Genomic DNA, 16038 nt, shown 5'->3' on the forward strand with positions numbered 1-16038 from the left:
GAAAGTAGAACTGCAGCTCACTATATAATTAACTTGCTTGAGTTACTGTTCTTTATAACTGTGTGAGGTTTACTTGATTTTCAAAAGTTTTGAAAATGGTTCTATTTTTTAGACTTGTGGCATTGTTGACCAAATGCTAACCATTTCTCTCTTTAAACTCATGATTGGCATCACAACTGCAACAATTAACATTAAATCTGGAGTTAGGTTTCACTGATTCACGCTTATACTGCACTGAACATGCTCCTTTCTTAGAACTTGCTGGAAAAGTATGTGGTTTCCCAGGAGAACCCACAGGGGCTGTAGCTGCCATGTGCTTAGGCTTGCTGTTTCTTGCCATGTGTTGCATGCTGTCCACGTTTGCTCTGTAGCCTGCCGAAACCATGCTCTTATCACTTGCAAGCATACTTGTGTGCCTTTCTGTAACTTCATGGATTTGACAAATCTCAATAGTTTTACTCAGCATTAAATCAGTGTTACAAAGCAAAATCTTTCTCACAGCAGCACTATTAATACCACACACAAGCCTGTCCTTTATTAACTCATCTTTTAAGTCACCAAACTGACACATTTTAGCTTTGTTCCTCAGGTCAGTAATATAAGCTGCAAAAGTTTCCCCTGGTTTCTGATCTGTTGTGTAAAACAAATGCCTCTCTAATGTAATATTTGTCTGGGGTTATACATTTCTCTGAATTTGCACTTCAAACACTCAAGGTCTTCCCTTGATTCAGCCTGTATAACAATATGGCAATTTTCACCTTCTCCCTCATATACTGCTGATGCATACACAAATGAATGCTCTCTTTCAATGGCCTCTGACCCAGCTATGTTTAACCAGGTGAATGCCCTGGTGCATGTATCTTTCTCAGAATAAGCTGCTTGTATAAAATATTGTACTCTTGCTCAAATATTCTCCAATTCTCTGCAATATTCTGATCAAATACAAAAGGTGAGGGCTTTTGAAATCCATCTGCCATTATTAACACATACCAGTGAAGGGTTTTGCAATATGCACAAACACACATATATACATATGCCTGAAATTTATGGCAGTATTTGTAACTTTGCCCAATAACACAACAAGCCTCTGAATAACTGAACTTTGCTAAATAAGTCTCTTGGGCACTGTAATACTCTTGAAATTATTGTACTGCAAGAAATCACCTCTTATCAGAGTAAGAAACATTTCAAAATAACTGCACTGTGTGAATGAACTGGGCAGAAGAAGCTCAGAGTAAGAAACATTTCAAAGTAATTGCACTTTGTGAATAATAGTACATGGCACATTGAAACTTCTCCAAAATAGCAGTACCTTGCTCGGTAATTCTTTACAGTGCAAGAAACACTCTGTAATGGCGCCACTTTGCGAATAGACACACCCAGCATAAGAAACTTTTCAACATGGCTGTACTTTGACTGTACTTCATGAAACAGTTGCAGTTTGTACACAAATAATCTTTTCAAAATACATGCACAGTAATAAGCACACACTGTAAGCACTTTTACACACCTTGAGATACTTCGAATAACTCTAGTTATGCCCTGAATATAATATGAAGTAGTAGTTATGCCAAAACACAGTACTTTGCCAAAACATGCAGTCACCTTGCTTTATTTATGCTTAATGTGGCCTTTTTACTCTTATTATACTCATTTTGTTCGTTTAATCCCGTTTCACACCCACTGTACTTTTCTTGTGCTCGTTTTACTCTAAATACACCCGTTTTGCATTAAACATGCTCGTTTTGCAATTCCGAGTTAATTCCAAACCCCTTATATGCTTTTCTGATAATTGTTTTATCAGATATCTTAATTTTAAACATTTCATTTCATTTATAAACCTTTTTATGCCTTTTGCTTGTTTAATAATGTGGTTTGTGTCCTTTGTAATGCTCCATTTTATCTTTTTTGTAAAATAAACTGTTTGTACAAGTTTTCATTACCTTTGGTTCTTTTCTGGCCCTTTTTTTGTACTCGTTTCTCTTAGTTTACCTTCATTGTTAACTCTGCACGTCATAGCTCTGGAAAGCAGTCTCTGTGTTCCTGGTTCACCATGTCGCTCGTCTAGTCAGAATAAAATAGACGAGTCTTGTGGGTTCTGTTCAAGCAGCTTTATTATTGAGGCTTAATGATTTTAACTTAGATAAACTTATGTACAAACTAGTTATTACATTCATACATGTTCACTCTCTGTGGCTGCACTCTCAAAATAGCACTGAAGCTAGCACGTGTTTGCTACTTATATGCACATTCAGTCCTTGAAACGCTTCTTAAAGATACAGCACACACACACTGTTCTACAACTGGTGCCCCTTTTTCCCCTAAATATTCAGTTTTTAAAATTCTCAAAGGATTTTGCGGAAGCTGTGTATTGCACAATAGTTTCTAAAATATTATTTTCTACAAAATGGATGAAATAAGGAATACCTGACTTATTCTGTTCACAAGAGTTATTGATGGTTCGTATGTATAACCATGTTACATGTACAGGAACCCTAAACTAGATTTATAAATAAGGTATAGTTAGTACTTCCTTACTTATGAAAGGTGCACTCATCTACGGTCGTAAAGGAAAAATGAGATTACTCAGAAAGGCTGATCACATTGCTTGTTCTGCAGAACAGTATTCCTTAGTAAATCTATTCTCTCCTGAAAAAACAGAGGTAAGAGGTAGCACTCATATTGACTGACGTGTTATAAATGTTGTATCAGACCTCTTTTTGTATATCACAACATTGACTTAGGTAAATATAAATTAATAAATTCAGCATTTTCTCCTTTTGTATAGCTCATGCAGTTTATTCAGGCTACTTAGTGCCTACCTTGTTAGAGGTACATGATATCTTGTGTTTCCTTCTGTAGGAATGTGTCTCATTTCTAAAGCTAGACATTTGCCACCATATTGCACCACCTTGCAGGACATAGTCCTAATTTAGTACATATATCCCATTTTGTTTCTGACTTGTGACCCCAGAAAAGCCTGCGTGTCATGGTATTTGTAGCACTGGCTTCTTCCTATTCCTTTTGGGTAATAAAAAGTTGTTAGTGACTGGAAAAAAAAACTGACTTATGTAAATCTTTTGATAGAGTTTTGAAAATACTGATGATCAGAGAGAAGCAACCTCTGAACTGTCAGTCATAGATGAGTAGACAGCTCAGGTAGCAAAAATAGGAAACATGGGACATTTCACTAACAGAATGAGTGACTGAGAGAGGTGTTCCTGCAATTAATGGATTATAATTCTTTGCAAAGAAAACTTGATTTAACCACTGTCTGCAGCTTCTGTAAGATTTACATAATTTTTTTTAGAAGAGAAAAGGAAATTGAAGTAAAAAATCAATTTAAACCCTCCTGAAATTCTCAAAAAAACTGAGTATCATTGCTTTGTATATTAATGGAGAGGAGACCCTGATGGAAAATGAGTGCCAGTAAAGTAGATTATGGGGACAGAAGGGGCCTTAAATGAAAGACAAATTCACATTAGTTTGGCACATCCTATCAGGCCATTTTGGGGGGTGAGCAAAGTATAAAATAATAATAACATCTTAGAATGACAGAGAGACACTACTGCTGATAAGAAAATCAAAATATGTTACCATTTTCCAGTTTCTCTCCTCAGTGGTCCTTCCACTAGCAGTAATTACTTAGGCACTTTGTCAGCAAGGGTTTACTATTAAAGAATAGAAAGATGTGAAAATGGCATGCTTGTAAAGTAAAGAGAGTGGCACGTATTTCTTAGTTAAACATTGTATTACCATTACCTTTGGTTATCACAGTGCATTGTTCGGTAAGGTATTACTGTATCCAGATGTCTGTACTAGAGGAAATGTGCATTCATTTATTTGGAACTTCCTTTTAACGTAAATAACAATTATTGTTGCACTTTAGCTCAGATACCACTATTTTCAGTGTGTGAACTGCATCTTTATGTGCAGTAAAATGAGGAAGCTTGAGAGACCTCAGAATCCATCTGTTAACTTTGTACAGTAAATGTGCGTTACCATATGTCAGCTGTTGTATTAGTGTTTAGACTATTGCATGTGAGTGTTCCTTTTGTGACTATATTCAAACATTACTGGATGGCTTTGTGATTTAAAATTGCTTGTTTTTCTGTCTTTAGGAGAGAGCTATGTTTGTGGATCAATCGAACCATTTAAAAAACTTGAGTACACTAAGAATGTAAACCCCAACTGGTCAGTGAATGTAAAAACCACTGCTGCAGTTCGTGCACCCGTATCTCTTGGTAGTGCCAAAACGGCCCCCATAGAATCAAAGGAAAGCAAAGATTTTATCCGACCTAAGCTAGTCACTATCATCAGGAGTGGTGTAAAACCTCGTAAGGCTGTCAGGATTCTCCTTAATAAGAAAACCGCACATTCCTTTGAGCAGGTTCTCACAGATATTACTGATGCAATTAAACTCGATTCGGGTGTGGTGAAACGATTGTATACACTAGACGGAAAACAGGTAGGCTTCATTTAATTTTCTGCAATGTTCTCTGTGGTTTATTATACATTTTGTTATGTAATGACACAGCATTTTACAGTAGTATGAAATGATGAGGCTGTTATGTTGCAGGAACAAGGTGTGATGGTACAAAGTTTCTGCTCATGATTTACTGGTGTTAAAAGCAAAAGATTAAATTATCTGTTTTTTTAATTTTGCATTAAATAACCTGTATGCACTGATAACAGGCTGTCTTTGGTTTTGTTTGTTGATGTGGCATTATGTAAAAAAAAATTAACATTAAAATGTGAAACTGCAATTTTCTTATGCAGGTTTATGTTCTTTCTCTTGGGATCCTGGATGTGTACATGTTTCAAGTCAGACTAACATAGAAACTGCAGAGCTTTAATGAAACTGATATTCCTTGTTTAGCTTGTGTAACCTCAGCATATTGTTTTCACTTTGATGTTTCTATTGTGGCTGTTTTTACAGACTGGTTTGCAAATTTGCTCTTATTATTCTGTAAAATGCAATTTTTACAACAAAGCAGAAAGATGATGCTGGTGTTTAGTCGGTTGTCTGAAGACAGCCTTCCAGATTCTTAACCTTGCAAATAAGAAAAATGCTGAATCACTTAAGAAAAGCATGTTAACGATGCAATGTTTCATTGTTCGTGTGTATATATTTGTGTGTGTGTGTGTGTGTGTGTGTGTGTGTGTGTGTTTAAATTCTGTGTTATTGAAGTTTCATTTTTTTAACACTGGATAGCTCCTGCACACTGTAAATGGTGTTTTTGGTCTTTTGCCAACTTGCAGTGATTATTTGCTGAGTACCAATATAGTCCTTGCTTGACGTTAAAAAGAATATCATGCCATGCATCTTACATTGTGCATTATATGTGCCAGTGCAGATGCTGTATGTGGTGTCTTTGGCTTCTTCATTTTAAGTTATTTTCTGGTAATGGTTCATTTACTGGACTCTTTGTGGTAAAACTAAGAGACAGTGTGGAGCAAGGTATGTGAGAGTTTTAACATAACCAGGTGAAAGTCAGCACTAGCAAAACTAAATAATGCTGTTTAGGACAATACAGAGGCCAAAACAACCTCTAAGCAACCAAAGATAACAATGTCCAGTGCAAAAAGGGCTGCTGAAATGTTTTCTCTCATTAAATATAATTCTTCATGCCAGATCTAGCTTTGACAAAAGAGGCAGAGAAAGTAAAATTCCGTTGTAATAAAATAAAAAGTTATCTCCTTCTCAAGACACAAGCTGTTTGATTATTATTCAGTTTAATGATTTTTGCTATTGCAAATTTTTTGATCAGCATTAGAAAACAGAATGGAACATCACTGTGTGATTTATGATATAGATGTTTTTATTGAAAGCCTACAGATGTTTCCATGCCCTTCCCCTACCTATCACCTCATGCAAACTCCCTCCTAACTCCCTCTTCCCAGAACAATAAATGGGAGCAAATCCTCCAAAGCTAGTTACGAAAACAAAATTGCCACTGATTCTAAAGACAACCACAAAGCATTCTATAGCTATGTCAAGAATCTCAATGGCAACACTCAGATCTGCTCTGAGTTACAAGTACAATGGCACTAAATATACAGAACCAACTGATATTGCCAACATCCTGGCAGATAGGTTCAGTGCTAACTTTACCCCCCCTCTCACTCCCTAAAGGGCCCATCTCTATACTAGAAGAATGCAAAGTTCCTGTAATCATGGCTGCACAGGTAAAAACCACACTCTCCAAAGCCAAGAACACAGCATCCATGGGACCTGACAACATCCCAGGCTGCGTTCTACACAAACTACAGAATGAACTGGCACCCCACCTAAGCACCATGTTCAGTCATAGCCTCACCTCAGGCTTTGTGCCCACTGAATGGTGCAGAGTAATGGTTATCTCACTCACAAAGGGGAAGCCAGCATGGACGCCGGGAACTACTGCCCCATTAGCCTAACGAGCCTGGTCTGCAAGGCCATGGAACGTATCATCATGGAACTTATAAACAAGGAGACTGGTAATCTCCAAACTCTGGACTCCACCCAGTTTGGGTTTGTAAAAGGCAGATCATGTCTCCTAAACCTGATAGACTTCTTTGAAGCAGTTACCAAAGCCGTCGACGAGGGTAAGGTGGCTCACACAGCCTATCTAGATCTTGCCAAGGCTTTTGTCACCATCTCCCACTCTGGAATTATAAATTAACCCAGTTCAGGTTTGTAAAAGGCAGATCATGTCTCCTAAACCTGATAGACTTCTTTTAAGCAGTCACCAAAGCCGTAGACGAGGGTAAGGTGGTTCACACAGCCTATCTAGATCTCGCCAAGGCTTTTGACACCACTCCTACTCTGGAATTATAGATAAACTCACTAAACTAGGTATAAATCCCTATGTCACAAGACGGGTTGCCAGCTGGCTCACTGACAGAAACCACACTGTGAAAGTAGCAGACTCCAAGTCCGACTTCAGACCAGTGACAAGTGGAGTGCCACATGGTTCAGTCTTGGGTCCTCTCCTGTTTGGTATCTACTTTTCTGAAGTACAGGCTAACACAGAAGGTCTTTGGCTAATGAAGTTCGCAGATGATTGCAAATTAGGAGCCATAATCTAAACTCCTAACAATGTAAACATCCTACAAAAGGGCCTCACTGCGACAGATGCCTGGTGTCAAAGCCATGGCCTCAAGCTCAATGCCAAAAAGTGCATTGTCATCCCCTTTGGTAAAAACTCTGTACCCATGAGCTACCACATAGGTGGTAGCCTACTTAACACTGAAAGTGTGATAAGAGACCTTGGGACACAGGTGAACAGTAGTCTCTCCTTTGATAATCACATCGCCACAGTAGTCAGGAAATCCTTCTAGGTGGCACACCTCATCACAAAAGGTTTCTCATCCAGGAAAAAAGAGGTCATTGTTCCCCTCTACTCATCACTCATTAGACCCATTATAGAGTACAATGCCCCCTTTGGTATGTACCTCACAAGACATCTAGAACAACTGGAAAGGCCGCAGAAATACCTCACAAAGAGGATTATCGGCCTCAAACAAATGCCCTACACAAACCGTCTCAAAAACCTCCAGCTTTACTCCGTCACATATCGTCTACTCAGAGGCACTCTCTGCCTAACATACAAAGGTATGTCAAACCCAGAGCTGTTGGACATTCTCCACTTAAAGAAATTCCAATCCCTCCGAACTACACGCTCTAGGGACCTAAACCTTGTCACCACAATAAACAGAACATGCTGGAGGGATAGATTCCTGTCCTAGAGACTTCCCATAATCTGGAACAAACTACCTATCTATATCAAACAAAGCTTCTCATTTGCACTCTTCAAGAAAAATCTTGATGATTGGATGGGAAATAGGAAATTCACCCCAGGGATCACCTCTGTGGCTCTGCTCGACAGGGGCACAGGAAAATAATTTTCTTGGGTGGCAAAAGCCAGGGTACCTTTTTGGCTAGGCTTATATAGGCCCTAGGGCCAATAGCCTAGTACCTACCTATGAACTTATGAACCTATGAACCCCTAAGATCAGGACAGCTGACTTTAAAACCCTTTGTCCTGAAGCAGAAACTACATTCAGAGGATAAGATTATTACATAAGTTATTACACAAACTGACCCCATGATTTTGCAAAGTACATTTTCAGGAATCTGTTTGTCATTTCAGTTTATTCAGCCGACCACTCCACTGGAATCATGATGTCTGTTAAAATGTATTGTAAGCATAATATAAATATAGACTAGCTTACCTTCATTGGTGTTTTTTTTTAAAGTGAATATGTAAACATGTTGAGTCAGTGTGGTCTGGATCTAAAAATGGTGCCTTTTGATCAGTTTGCCCACTCAGTTACTTGTCTTAGGTAAAACATTACTGGATGTAACTAGTCATTCCTTCTTCAAGATGTATCTGTGAGAAAAACCTTTTCTTCTAAGCCATGTTTTCTGCACTAAAATAAGATTACGGCTTTGTAGAAGTGTTAAAACTTTGGGAAGGAGAGTTGTATGCATAGTTACCAGATATGGAAAGGAAGGCATGAGAAGAAACTATTGTCTGTAGAAGAGTTATGAGATCTCATATTTCTAAGAAATCATGACTCATTAATACTGGAAGACAAAGTAAAATAACATTATTTGTTTACATCATTAGGCAAGGCATCATGTGGAAGGACTGTGCTAACCTTAACCCTACTTGTATTCCTCACCCTAACCCTACACAGTATATTACAAAAACCTTTTCCCTAACAGTACATATATATATATATATATATATATATATATATATATATATATATATATCTATATCTATATATATCTATATATATGTATATATATATTTATGTGTATACAAAAAAGTAATTATTTTGATGGTATACAGTGTAACATATATTATCAGTTAATTTTCATAAAGCAATTTCAAAACATAACAATCCATAAAGGGGGAGCAACTACAGACCCTGGGAACTATCACCCCATTAGCGTGATGCATCTGGTATACAATTCTTTGGAATGCATCATCATGGACCTGCTTAACAAAGATATAGGCAATCTCCAAACTCTTGACCCCCACACAGTTTGGCTTTGTCAAGAGGAGATCCTGCCTGCTGAACCTGGTTGACTTCTTTGAGGCAGTCACCGAGGCTGTGGATGATGGTAAGGCAATGCATACAGCCTGCCTTGACCTGGCCAAGACCTTTGATACCATTCCCCACTCAGGTATCATTGATAAACTCACCAAACTAGGCATCAATCCTTACATCGCTAGGTGGACTGCAAATTGGCTCACAGACAGGACCCACAGAGTGAAAGTTGTGGATTCCAAGTCAGATTGTCGATCAGTCATGAGTGGAGTCCCACAGGGCCCAGTTTTGGGCTCTGTCCTGTTTGGCATCTACTTCTCAGAAGTCCAAGCCAACACAGGACTCTGGCTGACCAAGTTCACTGATGACTGCAAGCTAGGAGTCATTGTCAACTCCCCAAGTGATGCAGACATCCTACAAAAGGACCTCTCTGAGATCAATAACTGGTGTCAGAACCATGGCCTGAAGCTTAACGCCAAAAATGTGTTATCATCCCCTTTGGAAAAAACTCACTTCCCATGAATTACTACGTTGATGGGAGTCTGCTGAACACTGAAGGGGCCATAAGAGATCTGGGTACCCAGGTTGACAGCCACTTCACCATCGACCACCACATTGGCACTGTGGTCAGACAGTCCTTCTGCATGGCACATCTTATAACTAAAGGTTTCGCATCCAGGAAGAAAGAGGTCATCACCCCTCTCTACTCATCCCTCATTAGACCAATCATCGACTATAACCCCCTGTTTGGCATGTACCTGACCAGACACCTACAACAGCTGAAGAGGCCACAAAAGTATCTCACAAAAAGGATCCTAGGCCTTAAACACGTCCTACATGTCCTCACTCACTCTCTTATCATCTGCTTAGAGGTGATCTCTGCTTGACTTACAAAGCCATGTCTAACCCAGCCCTACTTGAAATGCTACACCTAAAGAAATCCTAATCCTCCCGCAACACATGCGCCAGAGATCACAACCTCATTACCACAATAAACAGAACATGCTGGAGGGACAGCTTCATCTCCCAAAGACTGCCCATACTCTGGAATAAGCTTCCCATTCATGTCAAGCAGAGCACCTCGCTGGCCCTCTTCAAGACAAATCTTGACGAGTGGATGGGTAACAAAGTTCACTCCAGGGATCATTCCATTTGCCCTACTGGATATGGGCAGTGTGAACTAACATCAGGTGGCATGGTGCCTGGGCAATTTTATTTGTCTAGGCTTGTAAAGACTCCAGGGTCATTAGTCTAGTAAACACCTATGAACCTATAGACTGTCATTTGACATGTTCTTCAGCATTTTTGTCTCTGCTACTAAGCAGTTTTTATTTCCCTTGTCATGTATTCTGTTCTTGTTCATGCAAAAATGTTCCCCTTTTAGAAAAAGCATTTTGTATTTTGATTAACAGTCCTTGCAATGTTATGGTCAGTATCAGTTTGTACAAGTCAATTAGTCTAATAACTGCAGTAATTCATTCTTTTATATTTTGCAATACTTATAAAAATCTGTTCAAAGTGACATATACTCATTACATGCCCATAAAAGAAAAACATATTCATCAACACTATGGCACCATTCAGTTTTATGAAAAGAAGAAAGGTTGTGTAAAAATAAGCAGATTGTTATAGTCTTTTAATCCAGATTTTATGAGCAAAGTCACAGACTTTACAGATCATATCAGGCAGCTGCCAGATGGATGAATAAGGCAGAATGAAAATTCAGCTACTGGGTATAACTTTGAACCTTCTTCTGAATACTGGAGGTTACAAAAGCCTATTTTATGCAGCACGGTGTTTACCTCTTTCCCCTGTATGGAGCAAACTTAGGATATACAGCGATTAGGGTTATGTGAGACCTGAGTACAGGAGGAAACACTACTTGCAAAACAAGATGAATTCAAAGTACCATTCATAATAAGAATAGTTTGTTATTATAAAAATATGTGTCTGCTGGAACACCTCCTCAGAATCTGTTCATGAGTGGAAGAGTTAATTTCATGGACTCTACAACACTTTCTGAGTGGCTTTACTGGTGGATGAGATTTTCAAAGTAGTTTATTTTAAGAATTTTAGGCAGTCATAAAAATGTTTTCAATTGCAATATGACAATTCAACGCATAACAAAACATGGTTAAAACAGGATAAGGAAAGTATAACGATGACTAAACACATGGAGAAGGACATCTAACAGTAACGACCACAGAAAGGTATGACTAACAGCATTGAGAAGGGCATCTAACAGTAACAACCACAGAAAGGTATGACTAACAGCATTGAGAAGGGCATCTAACAGTAACAACCACAGAAAGGTATGACTAACAGCATTGAGATGGGCATCTAACAGTAACGACCACAGAAAGGTATGACTAACAGCATTGAGAAGGGCATCTAACAGTAACAACCACAGAAAGGTATGACTAACAGCATTGAGAAGGGCATCTAACAGTGACAACCACAGAAAGGTATGACTAACAGCATTGAGAAGGGCATCTAACAGTAACGACCACAGAAAGGTATGACTAACAGCATTGAGAAGGGCATCTAACAGTAACGACCACAGAAAGGTATGACTAACAGCATTGAGAAGGGCATCTAACAGTAACGACCACAGAAAGGTATGACTAACAGCATTGAGAAGGGCATCTAACAGTAATGACCACAGAAAGGTATGACTAACAGCATTGAGAAGGGCATCTAACAGTAACGACCACAGAAAGGTATGACTAACAGCATTGAGATGGGCATCTAACAGTAACAATGACCACAGAAAGGTATGACTAACAGCATTGAGAAGGGCATCTAACAGTAACAACCACAGAAAGGTATGACTAACAGCACTGAGATGGGCATCTAACAGTAACAACCACAGAAAGGTATGACTAACAGCATTGAGAAGGGCATCTAACAGTAACGACCACAGAAAGGTATGACTAACAGCATTGAGATGGGCATCTAACAGTAACAATGACCACAGAAAGGTATGACTAACAGCATTGAGATGGGCATCTAACAGTAACGATGACCATAGAAAGGTATGACTAACAGCGTTGAGATGGGCATCTAACAGTAACGATGGCCACAGAAAGGTATGACTAACAGCATTGAGATGGGCATCTAACAGTAACGACCACAGAAAGGTATGACTAACAGTGTTGAGATGGGCATCTAACAGAAACGACCACAGAAAGATATGACTAAACGCATGGAGATGGGCATCTAACAGTAATGATGACCACAGAAAGGTATGACTAAACGCATGGAGATGGGCATTTAGCAATAACAACCACAGAAAGGTATGACTAGCAGCATTGAGATGGGCATCTAACAGTAAGGATGACCACAGAAAGGTATGACTAACAGCGTTGAGATGGGCATCTAACAGTAACAACCACAGAAAGGTATGACTAACAGGGTTGAGATGGGCATCTAACAGCAACGACCACAGAAAGGTATGACTAACAGAGTTGAGATGGGCATCTAACAGTAATGACCACAAAAAGGTATGACTAACAGCGTTGAGATAGGCATCTAACAGTAACTACCACAGAAAGGTATGGCTAACAGTGTTGAGATGAGTATCTAACAGTAACAACCACAGAAAGGTATGACTAACGGCATGGAGATGGGCATCTAACAGTAACAGTGACTATAGAAAGATATGACTAACAGTGTTGAGATGGGCATATAACACTAATGATGACCACAGAAAGGTATGACTAACAGCGTTGAGATGGGCATCTAACAGTAACGACTAAAGAAAGGTATGACTAACAGCGTTGAGATGGGCATCTAACAGTAATGACCACAGAAAGGTATGACTAACAGGATTGAGATGGGCATATAACAGTAATGATAACCACAGAAAGGTATGACTAACAGCATTGAGATGGGTATCTAACAGTAACGATGGCCACAGAAAGGTATGACTAACAGCGTTGAGATGGGTATCTAACAGTAAGGATGACCACAGAAAGGTATGACTAACAGGATTGAGATGGGCATCTAACAGTAAGGATGACCACAGAAAGGTATGACTAACAGCGTTGAGATGCGTATCTAACAGTAAGGATGACCACAGAAAGGTATGACTAACAGCATTGAGATGGGCATCTAACAGTAAGGATGACCACAGAAAGGTATGACTAACAGCATTGAGATGGGCATCTAACAGTAACGATGGCCACAAAAAGGTATGAGTAACAGCATTGAGATGGGCATATAACAGGTATGATGACCACAGAAAGGTATGATTAACAGCATTGAGATGGGCATCTAACAGTAATGATGACCACAGAAAGGTATGACTAACAGCGCTGAGATGGGCATATAACAGTAACAATGACCGTAGAAAGGTATGACTAACAGCATTTTGATGGGCATCTAGCAGTAAGGATGACCACAGAAAGGTATGACTAACAGCGCTGAGATGGGCATATAACAGTAACAATGACCGTAGAAAGGTATGACTAACAGCATTTTGATGGGCATCTAGCAGTAAGGATGACCACAGAAAGGTATGACTAACAGCATTGAGATGGGCATCTAGCAGTAAGAATGACCACAGAAAGGTATGACTAACAGCGTTGAGATGGGCATCTAACAGTAATGACCACAGAAAGGTATGATTAACAACGTTGAGATGAGTATCTAACAGTAACGATTACCACAGAAAGGTATGACTAACAGGATTGAGATGGGCATATAACAGTAATGATAACCACAGAAAGGTATGACTAACAGCGTTGAGATGGGTATCTAACAGTAAGGATGACCACAGAAAGGTATGACTAACAGCATTGAGATGGGCATCTAGCAGTAACGATGACCACAGAAAGGTATGACTAACAGCATTGAGATGGGCATCTAGCAGTAAGGATGACCTCAGAAAGGTATGACTAACAGCATTGAGATGGGCATCTAACAGTAACAATGACCACAGAAAGTATGACTAACAGCATTCAGATGGGCGTCTAACAGTAACAATGACCACAGATAGGTATAACTAACAGAGCTGAGATGGGCATCTAACAGTAACGACCACAGAAAGGTATGACTAACAGCATTGAGATGGGCATCTAACAGTAACAATGACCACAGATAGGTATAACTAACAGAGCTGAGATGGGCATTTAACAGTAACGATGGCCACAAAAAGGTATGACTAACAGGATTGAGATGGGCATCTAACAATAACGATGGACACAAAAAGGTATGACTAACAGCATTGAGATGGGCATCTAACAGTAACAATGACCACAGAAAGGTATGACTAACAGTGTTGAGATGGGCATCTAACAGTAACGATGACCACAGAAAGGTATGACTAACAGTGTTGAGATGGACATCTAACAGGTACGATGACCACAGAAAGGTATAACTAACAGAGCTGAGATGGGCATCTAACAGTAACGACCACAGAAAGGTATAACTAACAGCGCTGAGATGGGCATCTAACAGTAACGACCACAGAAAGGTATGATTAACAGCATTGAGATGGGCATCTAACAGTAACAATGACCACAGAAAGGTATGACTAACAGCACTGAGATGGGCATTTAACAGTAATGATTACCACAGTAAGGTATGACTAACGGCATTGAGATGGGCATCTAACAGTAACAGTGACCATAGAAAGGTATGACTAACAGTGTTGAGATGGGCATCTAACAGTAACAATGACCACAGAAAGGTATGACTAACAGCATTCAGATGGGCATCTAACAGTAACAATGACCACAGATAGGTATAACTAACAGAGCTGAGATGGGCATTTAACAGTAACGATGGCCACAAAAAGGTATGACTAACAGGATTGAGATGGGCATCTAACAATAACGATGACCACAGAAAGTTATGACTGACAGCGTTGAGATGGACATCTAACAGATACGATGACCACAGAAAGGTATAACTAACAGAGCTGAGATGGACATCTAACAGTAACGATGACTAGAGAAAGGTATGACTAACAGGGTTGAGATGGGCATCTAACAATAACGACCACAGAAAGGTATGACTAACAGGGTTGAGATGGGCATCTAACAGCAACGACCACAGAAAGGTATGACTAACAGCATTGAGATGGGCATCTAACAGTAACGACCACAGAAAGGTATGACTAACAGCGTTGAGATAGGCATCTAACAGTAACTACCACAGAAAGGTATGACTAACAGTGTTGAGATGAGTATCTAACAGTAACAACCACAGAAAGGTATGACTAACGGCATGGAGATGGGCATCTAACAGTAACAGTGACCATAGAAAGATATGACTAACAGCATTGAGATGGGCATATAACACTAATGATGACCACAGAAAGGTATGACTAACAGCGTTGAGATGGGCATCTAACAGTAACGACTAAAGAAAGGTATGACTAACAGCGTTGAGATGGGCATCTAACAGTAATGACCACAGAAAGGTATGATTAACAACGTTGAGATGAGTATCTAACAGTAACGATTACCACAGAAAGGTATGACTAACAGGATTGAGATGGGCATATAACAGTAAGGATGACCACAGAAAGGTATGACTAACAGCATTGAGATGGGCATCTAACAGTAAGGATGACCACAGAAAGGTATGACTAACAGCATTGAGATGGGTATCTAACAGTAACGATGGCCACAGAAAGGTATGACTAACAGTGTTGAGATGCGTATCTAACAGTAAGGATGACCTCAGAAAGGTATGACTAACAGCATTGAGATGGGCATCTAACAGTAAGGATGACCACAGAAAGGTATGACTAACAGCATTGAGATGGGCATCTAACAGTAAGGATGACCACAGAAAGGTATGACTAACAGCATTGAGATGGGCATCTAACAGTAACAACCACAGAAAGGTATGAGTAACAGCATTGAGATGGGCATCTAACAGTAATGATGGACACAAAAAGGTATGACTAACAGCATTGAGATGGGCATCTAACAGTAACAATGACCGTAGAAAGGTATGACTAACAGCATTTTGATGGGCATC

The 16038-nt window shown here is 39.5% G+C and overlaps 1 protein-coding gene across 5 annotated transcripts in view; it reads left to right on the top strand.

Annotated features, from left to right (window-relative positions):
* DCLK1 (doublecortin like kinase 1) overlaps positions 1-16038 on the top strand; it is a 2564464-nt gene that overhangs the window by 238841 nt on the left and 2309585 nt on the right. For all 5 annotated transcript variants that reach the window (XM_044073374.1, XM_044073373.1, XM_044073375.1 and 2 more), the window contains exon 3: positions 4122-4468. In XM_044073374.1, the coding sequence (XP_043929309.1) occupies positions 4122-4468 (347 nt within the window). The remainder of the gene's footprint in view (positions 1-4121; positions 4469-16038) is intronic.

This window comes from Protopterus annectens, chromosome 5.part1, assembly GCF_019279795.1.
Source record: "Protopterus annectens isolate FY-2018-M chromosome 5.part1, PAN1.0, whole genome shotgun sequence".
Classification (NCBI taxonomy): domain Eukaryota; kingdom Metazoa; phylum Chordata; order Ceratodontiformes; family Protopteridae; genus Protopterus; species Protopterus annectens.